General features: G+C 43.8%; 1 protein-coding gene across 2 annotated transcripts in view; it reads left to right on the top strand.

The window, feature by feature from the left end:
- The window catches only part of LOC111970209 (growth/differentiation factor 11-like), a 40,588-nt gene extending 19,385 nt beyond the window's left edge, over positions 1-21,203 (top strand). Inside the window, exons 2-3 of one of the 2 annotated variants that reach the window (XM_023996797.2) lie at positions 31-404; positions 18,269-21,203. In XM_023996797.2, coding sequence (XP_023852565.1) covers positions 31-404; positions 18,269-18,646 — 752 coding nt within the window. In that variant the 3' untranslated portion in view covers positions 18,647-21,203. Of the gene's footprint in view, positions 1-30; positions 405-18,265 lie in introns of both variants that reach the window. The other variant, XM_023996796.2, reaches the window with a different exon arrangement.
- The last annotated feature ends 665 nt before the right edge of the window (positions 21,204-21,868 follow it).

Genomic DNA, 21,868 nt, shown 5'->3' with positions numbered 1-21,868 from the left:
AAACCCTGTCTGTCTTTCTCTATCCCACAGCGGAGCCCTTGGTGCAGGTGGACGGCAAGCCCAGCTGCTGCTTCTTTAAGTTCAGCCCCAAACTGATGTTCACCAAGGTGCTGAAGGCTCAGCTGTGGGTGTACCTTCGGCCACTGCAGCAGACTTCCACCGTCTACCTGCAGATCCTCAGGCTGAAGCCTGTCACGGAGCAGGGCAGCCGCCACATCCGCATCCGCTCATTGAAGATCGAGCTCAATTCACGTGTGGGCCACTGGCAAAGTATCGACTTCAAGCACGTGCTGCAGAACTGGTTCAAGCAGCCGCACACCAACTGGGGAATCGACATCAATGCCTTCGACGAGAGCGGCAACGACCTGGCAGTGACCTCGCTGAGACCAGGGGAGGAAGGGCTGGTAAGGACCCTCAGACCTGTCGCAGCCTTACACACTGACACTTTGTCAATGAATCTGTCCTCGATTCCTGGCATCCTCTCTCCACACCTCCTATTCAAAATGCATTGGAGATGTAGGTCCAAAGGGAGGGACCTTGGACCTTCTCCTCCAATACGGTTGAGAATTATGCAGGGAGATAGGATGCAAGGAATTGAGGAAAGTCCACTTGAGATACAGTTGAAGTTGGAAGTTTACATACACCTTAGCCAAATACATTTAAACTCAATTTTTCAAAATTCCTGACATTTAATCCTAGTAAAAATTCCCTGTCTTAGGTCAGTTAGGATCACCACTTTATTTTAAGAATGTGAAATGTCAGAATAATAGTAGAGAGAATTATTTATTTCATCTTATTTAGTCATCACATTCCCAGTGGGTCAGAAAGTTTACATACACTCAATTAGTATTTGGTAGCATTGCCTATAATTTCTTAACTTGGGCAAATGTTTCGGGTAGCCTTCCACAAGCTTCCCACAATAAGTTGTGGTGAATTTTGGCCCATTCCTCCTGACAGAGCTGGTGTAACTGAGTCAGGTTTGTAGGCCTCCTTGCTCGCACCACGCTTTGTCAGTTCTGCCCACAAATGTTCTATGGGATTGAGTCAGGCTTTGTATGCCACGCAAATACTTTGACTTTGTTGTCCTTAAGCCATTTTGCCAGAACTTTGTAAGTATGCTTGGGTTATTGTCCATTTGGAAGACCCATTTAACTTCCTGACTGATGTCTTGAATGTTGCTTCAATATATCCACATAATTTCCTCCCTCATGATGCCATCTATTTAGTGAAGTGCACCAGTCCCTCCTGCACAAGCACCCCCACAACATGATGCTGCACCCCCGTGCTTCACGGTTGGGATGTGTTTATCCGGCTTGCAAGCCTCCCCCTTTTCCTCCAAACATAACGATGGTCATTATGGCCAAACAGTTCTATTTGTGTTTCATCAGACCAGAGGACATTTCTCCAAAAAGTACAATCTTTGTCCCCATGTGCAGTTGCAAACCGTAGTCTGGCTTTTTATGGCGGTTTTGGAGCAGTGCTTCTTCCTGCTGAGCGTATGTCAATTATAGGACTCGTTTTACTGTGGATCAGATACATTTGTACCTGTTTCCTCCAGCATCTTCACAAGTCCTTTTGCTGTTGTTCTGATTGATTTGCACTTTTCGCACCAAAGTATGTTTATCTCTAGGAGGACAGACGCGTCTCCTTCCTGAGTGTATGACGCCTGCGTGGTCCATGGTGTTTATACTGCATACTATTGTTTGTACAGATGAACGTGGTACCTTCAGGCGTTTGGAAATTGCTCCCAAGGATGAACCAGACTTGTGAGGTCTACAATTATTTTTCTGAGGTCTTGGCTGATTCTTTTAGATTTTCCCATGATGTCAAGCAAAGAGGCACTGAGTTTGAAGGTAGGCCTTGAAATACATCCACAGGTACACCTCCAATTGACTCAAATGTCAATTAGCCTATCAGAAGCTTCTAAAGCCATGACATAATTTTCTGGAATTTTCCAAGCTGTTTAAAGGCACAGTCAATTTAGTGCATGTAAACTTCTGACCCAATGGAATTGTGATACAGTGAAATAATCTGCCTGTAAACAATTGTTGGGAAAATTACTTGTGTCATGCACAAAGTAGATGTCCTAACCGATTTGCCAAAACTATGGTTTGTTAACAAGAAATTTGTGGAGTGGTTGAAAAACGAGTTTTAATGACTCCAACCTAAGTGTATGTTAACTTCCGACTTCAACTGTAGTTATTGACGTTTGTATTTATTAGGGATCCCCATTAGCTGCTACTCTTCCTGGGGTCCAAAAACATTAAGGCACTTACATCACACATAAAACAAAAGATAACAGTACATCATATAACATTATTACACCACTACATATCTACAATAAAMTGTATAATACCACCATACAATATTTCAATGTACGTGTGTGCTAGCTTATGTATGCGTGTGTTTGTACCTGTGTGTGTCTCTTCACAGTCCCCACTGTTCCATTTTTATCTGTTTTTACCTGATGTGGAATAGAGTTCCATGTAGTCATGGCTCTATGTAGTACTGTGCACCTCCCATAATCTGTTCTGGACTTGGGGATTGTGAGGAGACATGTCTGGCATGTCTTGTGGGGTACGCATGGGTGTCTGAGCTGTGTGCTATTAGTTTAAACAGAAAGCTCAGTGCATTCAGCTTGTCAACACTTCTTACAAAACAAGTAGTGATGAAGTCAATCTCTCCACTTTGAGCCATGAGAGATTGACATGCATGTCTTAATGTTAGCTCCCTGTTTACATTTAAGGGCCAGCCGTGCTACCCTATTCTGTGCCAAGTGTAAGCCAATTCACCATCCCTCTTTGTGGTGAACAGACATTTTAGCTACTGTTGTATTAACATGTTTTGACCATGACAATCCAGGGTTACTCCAAGCAGTTTAGTCACCTCAACTTGCTAAATTTCCACATTCATTACAAGATTTAGTTGAGGTTTAGGGAAATATTTTGTCCCAAATACAATGCTTTTAGTTTTTGAAATTCCTCAAAGCGAGTGGCATGTCATTAAAGATTGAAAAAAGGGGCCTAAACAGCTGCCCTGGGGAATTCCTGTTTCGACCTGGATTATGTTGGTGAGGCTTCCGTTAAATAACAACCTCTGTGTTCTGTTAGACAGGTAACTCTTTATCCACAATATAGTGGATGGGTGTAAATCCAAAACATACGTTTTTCCATCAGCAGACTGATGTCAAAAGCCGCACTGAAGTCTAAAAAGACAGCTCCCACAATCTTTATCATCAATTTCTCTCAGCCAATTATCAGTGTAAGTGCTGTGCTTGTTGAATGTCCTTCCCAAAAGTTTACTAAGGGTTGGTAACCAGTTGATTGGATGGCTATTTAAAGTCAGTAAAGGGGCTTTACTATTCTTAGGTAGCATAATTACTTTTGCTTCATTCCAGGCCTGAGGGCACACACTTTCTAGTAGGCTTAAATTGAAGATATGGCAAGTATGAGTTGCAATATCGTCCGCTATTATCCGCATTAATTTTCCATCCAAGTTGTCAGACCCTGGTGGCTTGTCATGGTTGATAGACAATTTTTCACCTCTTCCACACAGAATTCAAAATTACAATGCTGGCCTTTCATAATATGGTCAGTTATGCTTGGATGTATAGTGTGCGTTTGTTGCTGGCATGTCATGCCTAAGTTTGCAAATATTTGTTTATTACTTTTACCCCTTTTCTCAATTTCGTGGTATCCAATTGATAGTCTTGTCTCATCGCTTCAACTCCCCTACGGACTTGGGAGAGGCGAAGGCCGAGAGCCATGCYTCCTCTGAAACACGACCCTGCGATGCCGCGCTACTTTTGACACAAGCTGACACGGAAGCCAGCCGCACCAATGTGTCGGTGGATACACTATCCAACTGACGACAGAGTTTAGCTTGCAGGTGCCTGGCCCGCCACAAGGAGTTGCTGGAGTACGATGAGACATGGAAATCCCGGCCGGCCAAACCCTCCCCTAACCCGGACGATGCTGGACCAATTGTGCACCACTTCATGGGTCTCCTGGAACCAGAGGCTGTAGTGACACCTCAGCACTGCTGCAGTGCCTTAGACCGCTGCCCCACTCAGGAGTGGAAGTTTGCTAATCTTGCCAATGAAAAGAAATCATTAAAGTAGTTGGCAATATCAGTGGGTTGTGTGATGGATGAGCCATCTAATACAATTAATGATGCAGCTGAATTTGCCTTTTTGCCCAAAATGTAGTTGAAGGTGCTCCAAAGCTTTTTACTATAATTTGTTTCATAGTATAGTTTTTTAAATTCAGTGTAGTCACACGATTTCTCATTTGCAGTATGTTTTCCCAATCGGTTGTGCAGCCAGACTTATTCCATTCCTTTTGCCTCTTCCCTTTCAACTATACAATTTCTCAATTCCTCATAAATCCAAGGGGATTAAAGAGTTCGCAGTAATTTTCTTAAATGGGTGCATGCTTATTAGTAACTGGAATAAGCAATTTCATAAGTGTCAAGTGCAGCATCTGGTTGTGCCTCATGACACCACAGATCAGAAAATATTCTTTACATCAACATAGGAATCACTACAAAATGTATTGAATTTCCTCTTATACACTATCTTTCAGGTATGAAGGACTCTAAGTGAGTTTCAGAAATAGAATATTAATGTAATCTTTTACGAGCAAGTTATTGATTTCATGAAACTTGTTTCTTAGGCTACATCTGTTAATGTGGGCTATTCTTATAACTTTTCTGGGATGCTTGTTTTTATTGCTTTACTGGGAAGCTTATCAGAAGTAGACATGACAATGTTATTTATATTCGAGCTGATAGTGCAGGGTGAGCTGCACACCGTGGACTTCCTTGTAGGGCACACCGCGTCCGTGGTATTAGTAAAACTCTGGTTTATAGGCACATGATTACTGCATACAATAACTGTAGGATCAACAGAGGCATTCAGGGCAGTTAGAGGGACATAAATTAAGTTACTTACATTGTGTCTGCCAACACCCCTGGGACAATGTACATTAGCAGCAGCACTACAACAACTTAGCGACACAATGGTAGCGATCATCTGAGCTGGGCTTGGGTCATTTGTCTCAACGCAGCCTTGAAATGTGTGGACAGAAGCCAAGATGATTTGGATGGACTCCGTCATTCCTGTAGAGCATCTTCTGTTTCCAGAAACTGTCAAAGTTATCTATGAAAGTGATTCCAACAGAGCTAGCGTAATCTTTTAGCCATGTGTGTAATGCCAGTAGCCAGTAAATATTTCACACCACGGCCCAACGATGGTACCGGACCTGAAATAATTGGCCGCTTTTTAAAAACCTTTCACTGCTAGAATCACTTCTTTTAAATCAATTTTCAGCAGTTCCGAGCTAGCCCTCCTAATATAATTTGACCCCACATAGACTATGACAGATTAGCTCCCGCATCTGTCCGTAGAATGGTCGAAAGCAGCCTTGTAATATCCTGTACTCGTGCTCTAGGATAGCACAGGATTTTTGCCCCGGGAACCATGATGTTTCTTACCATAGAACTGCCAATGATGACAGCTGGTGCAATGGCTGAGGAGGTCCAGCCGTTGTTTCGCCTCAAGTGGTTTCGAAAACCCCTCGAGGACCGAAGGGCGGTGGGGCCAGATGGACCCGAGCCAGCTGTAGTATCCACCATGMATGATGAATTGGCCGGAGTCTTGGACAGCCTCACGGTCTGATGAGGGTGAAAGCTCTGAGGATCTGAACCCAAGGTAGAAGCCACCGGAGAGGGAAACAGAACAGAGGACGAAGGCACAGGTACCTCTGGATACGATCTCGAATCGGAAGCCCCCAGAGAAGAAGGTGCCGGAACCTCTGGATCCAGGGCGGCGAAGCTATTTCTGATCTGTGTCCGGTCCGAGCTTAACAACTCCAAGGAGGCCCCCGTTGCCAGAGAACGCTGTTTTCGACTTCCACGGCAAGTGACATATTTCCATGGCAGATTGGTAGGATCGAGAACAGGAACATCCACCAAGTCATCAAGGAACATCCTACTAGCTCCATTCTCCAGGGCAGGGGGGGACCCCTTCGGGGAGGGATCCCTGCAGAGTACCGGCCAGTCGGCTGCGGAGATCTGACAACGGTGGCGACACTTCCACCAGGCCAGAGCGGCGTCTGGCTACTGGGGTGGAAAAGAAAGAAAGGTAGGCAGGTGTGGATTCCCCTGTAGCTTGATAATCTTCAACAGCTAAAAGTGACATTAGCTGTTGAAGATTATCTCATAGAACTAAACGTATAAAAAAGCCCATGTTTACCACGGACCTTATTTTCGGCGTTTATCAAATAACCCTACAAAAATTACATGAATTTCCCCATAGGCTTTGTTCAACGAACCATGGCAGAGTTAGTGCCTACAAAAAGACACCATTACGATTGCTCTCTATAATAGTCAATCCTTTTATCAATGCAAAAACATATTTTTTTTATCTGATGTGCACTATGCATCTGAAGTCAGCTTTACTATTCATAAACTGTCCGTACTGTCTATATGTCTGAATGGACTTACTTCCATTCAGCCACAAGAGCATTAGTGAGGTCGGGCACTGATGGTGGGCGATTAGGCCTGGCTTGCAGTCGACGTTCCAATTCATCACAAAGGTGTTCGATGGAGTTGAGMTCAGGGCTCTGTGCAGGCCAGTCAAGTTCTTCCACACCGATCGACAAACCATTTCTGTATGGACCTCGGTTTGTGCACAGGGGCATTGTCATGTGAAACAGGACACGTCTTCCCCAAACTGTTGCCACAAAGTTGGAAGCACAGAATCATCTAGAATGACATTTTATGCTGTAGCGTTAGATTTCCTTCACTGGAACTAAGTGGCTTAGCCGAACCATGAAAAACAGCCCCAGACCATTATTCCTCCTCCACCAAACTTTACAGTTGGCACTATGCATTGGGGCAGGTAGCATTCTCAGATTCTTCCATTGGACTGCCAGATGGTGAAGTGTGATTTATCATCCAGAGAACACGTTTCCACTGCTCCATCGGACGCAAGCTTTACACCACTCCAGCCAACGCTTGGCGTTGCGCATGGTGATCTTAGGCTGTGTGTGACTGCTCCGCAATGGAAACCCATTTCATGAAGCTCCTGATGAACAGTTTCTTTGTGCTGACATTGCTTCCAGAGGCAGTTTGGAACTCGATAGTGAGTGTTACACCCGAGGACAGACAATTTTTACATGCTACACGCTTCAGTAATCGGCGATCCCGTTCTGTGAGCTTGTGTGGCTTACCACTTCGCGAATAAGACGTTGTTGCTCCAAGACGTTTCACTTCCCAATAACAGCACTTACAGTTGACTGGGGCAGCTCTAGCAGGGCAGAAATTTGACGAACTGACTTGTTGGAAAGTAGTATGACGGTGCCATGTTGAAAGTCACTGAGCTCTTCAGTCTATGGAGATTGAATGGCTGTGTGCACGATTTTATACACCTGTCAGCAACGGGTGTGGCTGAAATAGCCGAATCCACTAATTTGAAGGGGTTTCCACATACTTTTGTATATACACACACGTATATATTGCCTTCGGGAAGTATTTAGACCCCATGACATTTTCCACATTTTGTTACGTTACAGCCTTATTCTAAAATGTATTAAATTATACCCCATAATGACAAAGCGAAAACAGGTTTGTTTATTAATTTATTACTAATATACTAATTTATTAAAAAAAAAAAAAAAAAAATACATTTACATAGGTATTCAGACCCTTTACTCAGTACTTTTTTGAAGCACCTTTGGCAGCAAATACAAATAGTCTTCTTGGGTACGACACTACAATCTTGGCACACCTGTATGTGAGGAGTTTCTCCCATTCCTCTCTGCAGATCCTCTCAAGCGCTGTCAGGTATTTTCAGGTCTCTCCAGAGATGTTCGATCAGGTTCAAGTCCAGGCTCTGACTGGGCCACTCAAGGATATTCAGAGTGTTTCCATGCTTGTTCAATGAACCATTAACAATTAATGAACATGCACCTGTGGAACGGTCGTTAAGACAATAACAATTAGGTCACAGTTATGAAAATTAGGACACTAAAAGAGGCCTTTTTACTGACTCTGAAAAACACCAAAAGAAAGATGCCCAGGGTTCCTGCTCATCTGCATGAATGTGCCTTAGGCATGCTGCAAGGAGACATGAGGACTGCAGATGTGGCCAGGGCAATAAATTGCAATGTCCGTACTGTGAGATGCCTAAGACAGCGCTACAGGGAGCACAGGACGGATGCTGATCGTCCTCGCAGTGGCAGACCACGTGTAACAACACTTGCACAGGATTGGTACATCCAAACATCACACCTGCGGGACAGGTACAGGATGGCAACAACAACTGCCCGAGTTACACCAGCAACGCACAATCCCTCCATCAGTGCTCAGACTGTCCGCTATAGGCTGAGAGAGGCTGGACTGAGGGCTTGTAGGCCTGTTGTAAGGCAGGTCCTCACCAGACATCACCGGCAACAATGTCGCCTATGGGCACAAACCCACCGTTGCTGGACCAGACAGGTCTGGCAAAAAGTGCTCTTCACTGACAAGTCGTGGTTTTCTCTCACCAGGGGTGATGGTTGGATTCGCATTTATTGTCGAAGGACTGCTCGTTACACCGAGGCCTGTACTCTGGAGAAGGATCGATTTGGAGGTTGAGGATCCGTCATGGTCTGGGGCGGTGTGTCACAGCATCATCGGACTGAGCTTGATGTCATTGCAGGCAATCTCAACGCTGTGCATTACAGGGAAGACATCCTCCCTCCCTCATGTGGTACCCTTCCTGCAGGCTCACCCTGACATGACCCTCCAGCATGACAATGCCACCAGCCATACTGCTCGTTCTCTGCGTGATTTCCTGCAGGACAGGAATGTCAGTGCTCTGCCACGGCCAGCGAAGAGCCCAGATCTCAATCCAATTGAGCACGTCTGGGACCTGTTGGATCGAAGCGTGAGGGCTAGGGCCATTCCCTCCCAGAAATGGCCGGGAACTTGCAGATGCCATGGTGGAAGAGTGGGGTAACATCTCACAGCAAGAACTGGCAAATCTGGTGCAGTCCATGAGGAGGAGATGCACTGCAGTAGTTAATGTAGCTGGTGGCCACACCAGATACTGACTGTTAGTTTTGACCCCCCCCCCCCTTTGTTCAGGGACACATTATTCCATTTCTGTTAGCCACATGTCTGTGGAACTTGTTCAGTTTGTCTCAGTTGTTGAATCTTATGTTCATACAAATATTTACACATGTTAAGTTTGCTGAAAATAAACGCAGTTGACAGTGAGAGGATGTTTCTTTTTTGCTGAGTTTAGAAATGGTGCCTTTCCAAATCATGTCCAATCAATTGAATTTACCACAGGTGGACTCCAAGTTGTATAAAAATCTCAAGGATAATCAATGGAAACAGGATGCACCTGAGATAAATTTTGAGTCTTACAGCAAATACTTATGTAAATAAGGTATTTAATTGGACTATTTGTAATAAATTAGCAAACATTTCTAAACCTGTTTTCACTTTGTCATTATGGGGTATTGTGTGTAGGTTGCTCAGGATTTTTATTTATTGAATCTATTTTAGAATAAGGCTGTAACGTAAACAAAATGTGGAAAAAGTCAAGGGGTCTGAATACTTTCCGAATGCACAGAACAAAAATATAAACGCGACAATTTCATTGATTTTACTGAGTTACAGTTCATATGAGGAAATCAGTCAATTGAAATAAATTCATTAGCCGCTAATCTATGGATTTCACATGACTGGGAATACAGATACGCATCTGTTGGTCACAGAAACCTTGAAATGGGGCTCACAATGGGCCTCAGGATCTCATCACGGTACTTTTGTGTGTTCAAATTGCCATCGACAAAATGCAATTGAGTTCGTTGTCTATAGCTTATGCCTGCCCATACCATAACCCCACCATGGGTCACTCTGTTCACAACGTTGACATCAGCAAACCACTCACCCACATGACGCCATACACGTGGTCTGCAGTTGTGACGCCGGTTGGACGTACTGCCAAATTCTCTAAAACGACATTGGAGGCGGCTTATGGTAGAGAAATTAACATTAAATTCTCTGGCAACAGCGCTGGTGGACATTCCTGCAGTCAGCATGTCAATTGCATGTTCCTTCAAAACTTGAAACATCTGTGGCATTGTGTTGTGTGACACAACTGCACATTTTAGAGTGGCCTTTTATTGTCCCCAGCACAAGGTGCACCTGTGTAATGATCATGCTGTTTAGTTCTCTTCTTGATATGCCACACCTGTCAAGTGGATGGATTATCTTGGCAAAGGAGAACTGTTCACTAACAGGGATGTAAACAAATTTGTGCACAAAAATTGAGAAATACACTTTTATTTCAGCTCATGAAACATGGAACCAACACTTTACATGTTGTGTTTATATTTTTGTTCAATGTATATATTCTGGACTCTGACATTGCTCATTCTTTAATTTTGCTGCACCTGTGATTCCATCTTACAAATATGCTTACACGACCAATACAATTCTATTTGATATGAGCTAGCCAATCTCAAACCCAAATTACTACATACAGTATGTCAAGTTTATGCTAGTAATACAAACACATGAACTGTCTGTTACAGGCTTTTGTTTTTCCATTTATTTTTTAGAGGTTGGACATTAGCACGTTAGGACGTGAGGCGCACAGATTGGTGTCACCTCGTTAGTCAGTATGMGTTACATCTGTGCTGAATTGTCCATATCGTTAGTCGGAAGCTGTTTCACTTGTGCTGTCCCAGGTGATATTTAAGAGTGGCTGGCCCAGTGCTCCAGTTGGCTTGAGAGGTGTGGAGAGTTAATAATACCATTAGTTGGAGCTCCCTATTTGATTTCTAGAAAAACAATCCTTTATCTGATCTTCCCTGTGTTTGTTTTGCTTCCTGACTAAGTTTGGTGTGGGTTTTTATTTTGTTTGCCTCTTTGTGGGCGCTCATGGTGCGTGTCTTAGATCCCAGTTGTTGTTGCTAGTCAACTTCAGTGGACACCCCCTTGAGTGTCTTTCTGAACCCCTCCTGAAACCTACCTGTTTTGTTTTGGTTGTTAATGAATCTGTGTTAGCTCCCCTTTCAGTTTGAGTGACAATTTTTGATTTCCTTACTGGGGAACGTAACAAAATGGGGGCTCGTCCAGGATATTGTTTCCCATGAGTATGCTAGTCGCTCTAATCACCTACTCTGAAGCTCTGCTGTGTCCAGATATTTAAGTGTTACTGAGGGGTAACCCTGAAGGGTTAAGATTGGTGGAATAATTTTGAAAGTTGCATAAACACACAAGATAATAAAAAAAGAGCCATGGACTTTAAGTTGGAAGTGTTTGTGGAAAACTCTACATGGGAGATGCCTTATAAATGTATGAAGGCAAATCAGCTCGTCATTGCAAAGCATGACATAAAAGTTGCACATGCTGATTCGACAGCAGTAATCAGCTTTGGTGGAGGAGGAAATCTGTCCGGAGAGGGGGGATGATGAAATATGTCCGGAGAGAGGGGGATGATGAAATATGTCCTAAAGATGGTAGAGTACACCCCATAGATGTGCACCTGCGAGAGGTAAAACTAAAAGCAAAATGGGAGCTTGAGAGCTTGAAAATGAAAGCAACTGTGAAGAGATTGGATCTGGAAGCATTGGAAGCATTTTGAATCCAGGCAGGCCATCCTGCACCCTCAGAGTTTGATCTTGGTCGGAACAGCCGACTTGTACCACATTAGTGAGGTCGGGCACTGATGGTGGGCGATTATGAAAAGGAGGTGGACGTATATTTTACTCTGTTTGAGCGGATTGCCACATCCCTAAAATGTCCGCGAGACATTTAGTCACTGCTCCTCCAAAGTGTTCTTGTGGGAAAAGAAAGTGTACGCCACTTTCTCTTGACCAGAGTTCAGATTTTGACACTTAAAACCTTGATGATTTAAAGACACTCATACTTCTCAAGCAGTTCAAGAATTGCCTTCACGAAAGGGTTGCTACCTACATTTGAGCACAAGGATCTCGCTCTTGAGAAAGCTGCAGTCCTTGCAGATGAGTTGTGTTGACACATAAAACTACCTTGATAAACAAAGCATCCAGTAGTTATACCTACGCAAAACCAGAGAAGTCACTTCCTACCACGAGGTTTCAATCCTTTTTTACAGTGCACAATGATCGGCAGAAAACTGGTTTTGTCGTACCCGCCAGTTTGTCATTATTTCCGTGAGAAAGGACACATTGTCCTAAATGAGTGAGGAAAAATAAATGTTTTGTATTTATTATGGATCTCCATTAGCTGCTGCCAAGAGGCTTTACTATTCTTAGATAGCAGTTTTACTTTTGCTTCCTTCCAGGCCAGAGGGCACACACTTTCTAGTAGGCTTAAATTGAAGATATGGCAAGTAGGAGTTGCAATATCGTCCGCTATTATCCTCAGTAATTTTCCATCCAAGTTGTCAGACCCCGGTGACTTGCTGAAGTATCAGACAAAGACAAAACACCCTCCAAAATGAAGGGCTGCCCCACTCCAGCCCATTAAGTCTCTGGTTGGGACTGGTGTATCTCCTTAACAAGATTTTGGATCAGATGTGAAACCCTTTGTTTCAGATGTGTTCTTGTCTCTGTAGAGTGGCAATGCTGTTAAGCAGCCAGTGAAGATACTGTGACAGCCCAGTCCATTTTGGAGGGTGTTTTGCCTTTGTCTGATACTTCAGCAACTGGTTAGAGTGTGTTAGGACAGGGCGTGGAGATTGGTTGCATGGAAGTTCCTTTGTATAATGTGGAACTCAAGTCTGATCTTATTTCTGGTTCCGTTGGAGTGAGGTCTAGCCTACCGGTGAAGGGGTCTCATTCATTTTGAGAAATAATTTGGCTGGAGGGAAGGTCGTGCCAAAACCTGTCGTTTGTAAGGAACACAGAGTAGAGGAACCTAATGGGTTATCAGAAAAGTACCCTAGCATGTTCCCAGCGTGTGCCGTTACACGCGTTATGTCTAAGAAAGTTGCTGGGAGCAAGTTTAGTGTTGAGGAGGTTGTCAACGATCCCACCATGGTTGATCTCTCTGAGACGTTTATGGTTGATCCTGATTTCGGTAAAACTCCTGAGTTGACCTCTCCTTTGAAAACCCCAAAGGTGAGTGAGTTTGTAGGACTGCTGAAGGAAGAGGGTCCCTACAGTTGACACTTATGTCTAGGAAGCAGCTGATTGCTGAACAGAGAAACGCAGTTTCCCTCTCCTCTCTTTTTGCTGAGATACATCCAGAGGAGGAGTTTGATTAAGTTTGTGGGGGTTACTTTGACAGAGATGGTGTTCTAATGAGGAAATGGTGTTCTCGCACCACTTCTGGGCAAAACGATTGGCCCAGTGTATCTCAAATTGTCGTTCCAGTTACGCTTCAACAAGAGATACTGAGGTTGGCTCACAATGGTAGTATGGCAGGTCATCTTGGGGTCAAAAAGACGTATGACCRTATCTTGCGTAACTTCTTCTGGCCTGGTCTAAAACATGATGTGTCTTACTGTAAATCCTGTCASGTTTACCAGCGGATGTGTAAACTGAACCAAACTGCACTGGTTGCACCTTTACAGCCAATTCCTGCTTTTGACAAACATTTCCGCAGGTTTCTGGTGGTCTGTGTTGGTCCTTTGCCCAAAGCCAAGAGTGGTAACCAGTTTCTCTTAACCATCATGTGTGCTGCCAATCGTTTTCCTGAGGCCAATCCACTGAGGAAAATCACGAGGGGAAAGTTACTATGGATATTGCAGGAGTTTCCCCTTGAAATCAGACATGTCTGTGGTAAGGACAACTTCATTGCTGATTGTCTTTCGAGGGTGGGCAGTCATTACGTTTTGTGTTCAGCCAGTGTGTAGCCCTGGCTCACAATTTATTTTGACTGCACGCTTTGCCATTTTGGAGATTAATTTTGTTTTGGTTGGGCTTGCTCCAAGGGGATGAGAATTATAGAAACGTATGTGATTTTACCTATGTTTCTCAACTTTAGAGTTTTAGGCAGTAAGATTGTAAAAATAAAATGTTTATATAAAATAAGTGGCTGTTTTGTCTTGTATTTAATTGTCCAACAAAAAATATAACAGGGTTTTGTTTTTTCATTTATATTTCGAGGTTGGACATTAGCAAGTGGGGCGCACCRTTTGGTATCACCTTGTTATTCGGAAGCTGTTTCACCTGTGCTGTCCCAGGTGATATTTAAGAGTGGCTGGCCCAGGGCTCCAGTTGGCTTGAGAGATGCGGAGGATTAACGCTTTTAGTTGACTCTCCCTAGTTGATTTCTAGATAAATAATCCTTTATCTGATCTTCCCTGTCTTGTTTTGCTCCACCTTTTGGTTTGCTTCCTGTCTTTAAGTTTGGTGTGGGTTTTATTTAGTTTGCATCTTCTWKGGCAAAGGGGGAACTAACAAAGAGTCACTGACAACAACCAAAATGAAATAGGTGGGGTTTTAGAAAGGTTTCTGAAAGACACTCATGGTGGGTGTCTCAGATCCCAGTTGTTGTTGCTAGTCAACTTTCAGTTCCACCTTGCTGTGGAACGTAACACTGTCATGAATGCATATGAAGTGTTATGTGTATGACAGCACTATATAGGCCACATGATTGGCCTCATTAAGCATTATGAAATGGTATCTCACTGGTCATTTCATTTGGGTCAGTTCTTCACAGCACGGCCCAGGGGTTGACTCTGGCCTCTCGGCCAATGAATCCTTGCACAGCAGCAAGCTCTGTTTTCCTTCAGGAGAAGAAAGAAAAGATCAGAGATACAGAGGCCCGTGTACAAAAATAAAACAAAACACAAATCTAAGAACAAGGTTAACCCCCCCGATCCTTTGCCCCCCAAAGAAAGCCCTAAGCTGACGTGGGTTGACCCTTCTGGCCTCTCAGTTTATTTCTTCTGTTGAAAGCGTCACAAAAAACTGTGCTCAAGTCCAGCTGGGTTTTCTGTGTGGAGAGATGAGGATTTTGTAAAATAAACATGCTTGTCACGTATACTCCCTCTCCAACTCTCGAGGTCATCAGGCTGCTCATTATTACGCACACAAGTCACCATCGTTATGCGCATCAGCGCCTCATCAGACTCACCTGGACTCAATCACCTGCCTGATTACCTTCCTTATATATGTCACTCCCTTTGGTTCTTTCCCTAGGCGTTATTGTTTCTGTTCTGTTTCATGTCTGTACGCTACTCGTGTTTCTTGTTTTGTTCCTTGTGTTATTTATTATTAAAGTCACTCCCTGAACCTGCTTCCTGGCTCCCAGCGTACACATTACAGAATAACGCCTCACCAAAGGGGAGCATCGGAGTTTTTTTGTTTTGTTTTCTGTGACTGTAGGTGACGTCGGGTCCGGATGCCGCAACCGGGGATGCCTCAGCTGGCTCGTCATGCTTCCATGCCTCAGCTGGTTCATCAGATTTACAAGACTCGGTTGCCCTGTCAAGCGTCTGTTGCCGTGTTTACTGAGGACGCCTCAGCTAGCTGGTCAGGCTCCCATGCCTTGGCTGGCGTGACCGGCTTCCAAAGACTCGGTTGGTTCGCCAGGTTCCCGCTCCTCACCAGGTCCCCGCGCCTCAGCCGGCCTCGCCAGGTCCGCTCCTGGTCCCCGGGATCATCTCTCTGGTCGGCGTCCTGCAGCTGGAGCCATGCGTCAGGGAGGGGGTACTGTCACGTATACTCCCTCTCCGACGCTCCAGGTCATCAGGCTGCTCATTATTACGCACACCTGTCACCATCGTTATGTGCATCAGCGCCTCATCAGACTCACCTGGACTCAATCACCTGGCTGAATAGAGGAAGATGATMATCTACGGCAAGATCCCTGGTATGGTGGTAGACAGGTGTGGCTGCTCTTAGGCCCAATGGAAGTCATGCACACCCAACTCTGCATTATTTCACCAGAAACCCTGACTGAACCTCCTTTGCCCAAAGGGGCAAAGCCCACAAAGGGGGAGACCTTTCTAATTTTTTCCCCCCCCCCCCCCCCTTTTTTTTATCCTCCCAAAAACTTTTTTATTCCCCCCTCTCACTCCGCCAAAAAAATCCCACTGGACCTCCATTCTCTTAGTTATTCATTTTAGTCAAACATGTAAAAAGTAATATGAAATGAAGATAGAGTGAGGCTGAGTGGTAGAAATATATACACTGCTCAAAAAAATAAAGGGAACACTTAAAACACACAATGTAACTCCAAGTCAATCACACTTCTGTGAAAACAAAACTGTCCACTGAGGAAGCAACACTGATTGACAATAAATGTCACATGCTGTTGTGCAAATGGAATAGACAACAGGTGGAAATTATAGCAATTAGCAAGACACCCCAATAAAGGAGTGGTTCTGCAGGTGGTGACCACAGACCACTTCTCAGTTCCTATGCTTCCTGGCTGATGTTTGGTCACTTTGAATGCTGGCGGTGCTTTCACTCTAGTGGTAGCATGAGACGAGGGTCTACAACCCACACAAGTGGCTCAGGTAGGTGCAGCACTCCAGGATGGCACATCAATGCGAGCTGTGGCAAGAAGGTTTGCTGTGTCTGTCACGTAGTGTCCAGAGCATGGAGGCGCTATCAGGAGACAGACAGACACTCAGGAGACGTGGAGGAGGCCGTAGGGCAACAACCAGCAGCAGGACCGCTACCTCCGCCTTTGTGCAAGGAGGAGCACTGCCAGAGCCCTGCAAAATGACCTCCAGCAGGCCACAATGTGCATGTGTCTGCTCAAATGGTCAGAAACAGACTCCATGAGGGTGGTATGAGGCCCGACGTCCACAGGTGGGGTTGTGCTTACAGCCCAACACCGTGCAGGACGTTGGCATTTGCCAGAGAACACCAAGATTGGCAAATTCGCCACTGGCGCCCTGTGCTCTTCACAGATGAAAGCAGGTTCACACTGAGCACGTGGACCGAGTCTGGAGACGCCGTGGAGAACGTTCTGCTGCCTGCAACATCCTCCAACATGACCGGTTTGGCGGTGGGTCAGTCATGGTGTGGGGTGGCATTTCTTTGGGGGCCGCACAGCCCTCCATGTGCTCGCCAGAGGTACCCTGACTGCCATTAGGTACCGAGATGAGATCCTCAGACCCTTGTGAGACCATATGCTGGTGCGGTTGGCCCTGGGTTCCTCCTAATGCAAGACAATGCTAGACCTCATGTGGCTGGAGTGTGTCAGCAGTTCCTGCAAGAGGAAGGCATTGATGCTATGGACTGGCCCGCCCGTTCCCCAGACCTGAATCCAATTGAGCTCATCTGGGACATCATGTCTCGCTCCATCCACCAACCCCACGTTGCACCACAGAATGTCCAGGAGTTGGCGGATGTTTTAGTCCAGGTCTGGGAGGAGATACCTCAGGAGACCATCTGCCACCTCTTCAGGAGCCTGCCCAGGCGTTGTAGGGAGGTCATACAGGCACGTGGAGGCCACACACACTACTGAGCCCATTTTGACTTGTTTTAAGGACATTACATCAAAGTTGGATCAGCCTGTAGTGTGGTTTTCCACTTTAATTTTGAGTGTGACTCCAAATTCCAGACCTCCATGGGTTGATAAATTTGATTTCCATTGATAATTTTTGTGTGATTTTGTTGTCAGCACATTCAACTATGTAAAGAAGAAAGTATTTAATAAGAATATTGCATTCATTCAGATCTAGGATGTGTTATTTTAGTGTTCCCTTTATTTTTTTGAGCAGTGTATATTGACGATTATGAAGGGGGTGTATCTGTGGAGCATCTTAAGAAATTGATGGTAAACCTTCCCTACATATGTCACTCCCTCTTGGTTCTTTCCCTAGGATTTATTGTTTCTGTTCTGTTGTTTCATGTCTGTACGCGTGTTTCTTGTTTTGTTCCTTGTGTTATTTATTATTAAAGTCACTCCCTGAACTTGCTTCCCGGCTCCCAGCGTACACGTTACAATGCTGGAGTAAAATATTCACTGCTCTTGCAGTGTATAAGGGTCAAGGTTATGGTAACCTGCGGATCACCTCAGAGGTCATAGATCAAGCTAACCGTATAGAATGTTGGCATTTCCATTGATGTTAAAAAGGTCAGCTTTGCATCAACTGATACTACTCACATCTTCCTCTCAGTACTCTGTGTCTTTGAAACCAAAGTTAGTAAGGGGTATTTAGAGGAGTGCATCTTTATTTTCTTCCCTCCAGTGATGTTAATTGGTCCCAGTACCCCAAGATTCTTCTTAGAAGCGTTACTCGCCTCACTGTTTGAGTTCTCTTTTAATCACCTCCATTCTCCTCCTGTTCCCCCTCTCCCCCCTCCCCTGACTCCAGCAGCCGTTCCTGGAGGTTAAGGTTCTTGAGACGACCAAACGTTCCCGACGTAACCTGGGACTGGACTGTGACGAGCACTCCACCGAGTCCCGCTGCTGCCGCTACCCGCTGACGGTGGACTTTGAGGCCTTTGGCTGGGACTGGATCATTGCTCCCAAGCGCTATAAGGCCAACTACTGCTCGGGCCAGTGTGAATACATGTTCATGCAGAAGTACCCACACACCCACCTGGTACAACACGCCAACCCCAGAGGCTCAGCAGGGCCCTGCTGCACCCCCACCAAGATGTCACCCATCAACATGCTCTATTTCAACGACAAGCAGCAGATCATCCACGGCAAGATCCCTGGTATGGTGGTAGACAGGTGTGGCTGCTCTTAGGCCCAATGGAAGTCATGCACACCCAACTCTGCATTATTTCCACCCAGAACCCTGACTGAGACCTCCTYTGGCAGCAGACTTTATTCCCCCCTCTCACTCCGCCACAAAACATCCCACTGGACCTCCATTCTCTTAGTTATTCATTTTGGTCAAACATGTAATATGAAATGAAGATAGGAGTGAGGCTGAGTGGTAGAAATATATATATATTGACGATTATGAAGGGGGTGTATCTGTGGAGCAGCTTAAAAAATTGATGGTAAATAAGACAACTATGTTTTTGTTAGTTTTGTTTTTTTCTTTGAAAAGATGGTGTCTTTATTGAGATGTCCTGGATAGTGGATCCAGGCTGATGGAGGGAGACATTCCTAAGCAGTTACAGTATATTATCATTTTTCTACAACTTTCACTTTTAGCATCATTACAACAACAAAAAACCTTGTCTACTTTTAGACTAAAAGTTCATGAAATGAATCCAAAATGTTGTTTAAGAAAAGAGTCATTATCTAGAGATTTAGTGTTGAGATCCAAAAGCAAACTGTGTGCCCTCTGTAGATGTAACTACCACCCCAGTGTGAAATTCTTCAGAATCAAGAATCATTTCACAGTTACTTTGATCTTATTTTACCTGTAATCTTGTAAAACATTAAAATAAGAAAATAGTTTCACTACCTTAAAGTGAACAGGAAAGGGTTTGTTATACACTTTCTCCCTATGTTTTACTGCAGAGGCTCACATAACAGCTCAGATGACCTCAATATCAACCTGTGCACAAAGTTTAGATGAACTAAGACAAACATTATGTCAAAGTAACTCTTAAAACTTTGTGTGGTCTAGATTAAGAACACACAATAAAAAAATGCAGGTTTTGGCTGGTTAGATCTTTGTATAGGTCATCTTTTATATGTAATAGACTAAATCCAAGAGCATTTTAAAATCAACAATATGGGAATCATGCAAGGGTGCCAGTTTACACTACTGTAATTGTCAGATTATTTTGTATGGAGTAAATTCAGAGTGAAAGGGAACCCCACAAGTACCTTGACAAATGTGGTCCACATGAATATAGCTTACTTATATACTTTTGTCATTTTCACTCTGCACACTGTGCAATTACCATTCCCACTACTATCCTCCACATTCATTTACACAAACACAATGAGTAGAGGACCAAATGTATTCTGCCAAGTTGCTATGGTGGGAATGTTATGATGGTTGTGGCAAAGAAGACAACCTTGTGTTGGAAAGAAACTAAAATGCTTGATTGATATACACCTTTGTGCTACTAAGGGAAGAAGAGCTAGGTTGTGCATCATAAAAATAAGGAAAACACTGATACAGATGAGAATACAGCTGAAATGCCATTTCTAGTTTAGAGAACATATTTTGATTGAATATCCCAGAGCCCCCATCCCCACCTGTAATATGCAGTAAATATTGGACGTGCTTGAAAGACTGTAGATAAGAAGCTTGAAGTCTGTCTTGTTTCCTGGATGTCAAAGTGAATATATCCCTTTGTTGTAAACGAAAGCACTACGCTGTTGGGAAAAGGAAAAGCCTTCTGACATAAATATATGTATATAATTAAAAGGGGTACAAAAAATCCTTTCTGGGCACTACCTTACCAACAATAAATTTTGCACTATGGGACGTTCATAGCGTGAGGAGTCATGTTGTTGTTTGTGTTTGTATTTTACCTAATCAAGCACGAGCGTTTACAATTGAAAAAAGAACTGTCCAAGCTTCTGGCAATACACCGTGTGGATAAACTAGTCAGCCTCTCACTTCTTTTGTTACCATCACGCTTTCCTGACTTCCTTTTCGTCTGAAGCGGAGGCCTGTCCATATTCTCACGCTCTTCTTACACCCAGAAACCTGGACTGACCAGCGGCCAAAAGGCCTCATCGCCCTCCCGGGGTGATAAGTCATGTGTGTAACAAGTGTCTGGACCGATGAACATAGAACGCTTTAAACTGGAAATGCCCCTCCATCAACTTCAATCAATTTGTTATCAACTTTGACAGACTTTTGTCCTTTTGAATTTGAGCTACTTTTTGTGTTGACTGTCTAACACAGACACGTTTTGCCTTTGTGTGTTTTGAGTGAGAGTGCCCATATTAGAATGGGAAAAAGTATCCAGGGATCGTTAGCCAAAGTAGAGGATGACATGTTGTGTGCTGTAACTTTTGTAACTGCAGGAATATGCTAAACAATTTCAAAGGGAGAAAAAAATGTGGTATGGGCAGTGGTTGGAAACAATTCAACTGGTCAAGTGTATATTTATTCAGATCAAATCAATGAATTTCAAAGTATGTCTACCTCACTTTAGCATTGTGAAACCTTGCTTAAAAATTTGACAGTTAGGTTTTGTTATGAGTTAATATGTACAAACATGTAACCAGAATAGTAAACCCAAAAACGTAGACTAAAGCCACAGGGTCACCTTGATCTCAGATCCAGATTGAGAAATTTACAGTGGAGTTCAAAAGAGTGACTGAAGCAAATAGCTAAAGGTAATTTGTACTGACAAAAGAATAATAAATATCTGTGCCCAGGACCATTGGTTAACTCTGGTTAATGCTGTGGATAAAGTTGCATCTTGACTTTGTGTATGTATACTGGTATGTACAGTGCCTTCAGAAAGTATTCACACCGCTTGACTTATACCACATTTCATTGTTAGAACCTGAATTCAAAATGTATAAAATATTTTTTTCTCACCTACAGTATCTACACACAATACACCATAATGACAAAGTGAAACCTTTTTTTTAGACATGTTTGCAAAGTTATTGAAAATGAAAAGCAGAAATATCTAATTTACATAGTATTTCACACCCCTGAGTCAATACATGTTAGAATCACCTTTGGCACCGATTACAGCTGTGAGTGAGCGCTTCGCACACCTGGATTGCACAATATTTGCACATTCTTTTTTTAAATTCTTCAAGCTCTGTCAAGTTTGTTGATTATTGTTTGACAGCCATTTTCAAGTCTTGCCATAGATTTTCAAGCTGATTTAAGTCAAAACTAACTAGGCCACTCAGGAACATTCAATATTGTCTTGGTAAGCCACTCCAGTGTATATTTGGCCTTGTGTTTAAGGTTATTGTCCTGCTGAAAGGTGAATTTGTCTCCCAGTGTCTATTGGAAAGCAGACTGAACCAGGTTTTCCTCTAGGATTTTACGTACTTAGCTCTATTCCATTTCTTTTTATATAAA

Source organism: Salvelinus sp. IW2-2015, linkage group LG11, assembly GCF_002910315.2.
Source record: "Salvelinus sp. IW2-2015 linkage group LG11, ASM291031v2, whole genome shotgun sequence".
NCBI lineage: Eukaryota > Metazoa > Chordata > Actinopteri > Salmoniformes > Salmonidae > Salvelinus > Salvelinus sp. IW2-2015.
This window is presented reverse-complemented; position numbering and strand designations above follow the sequence as displayed.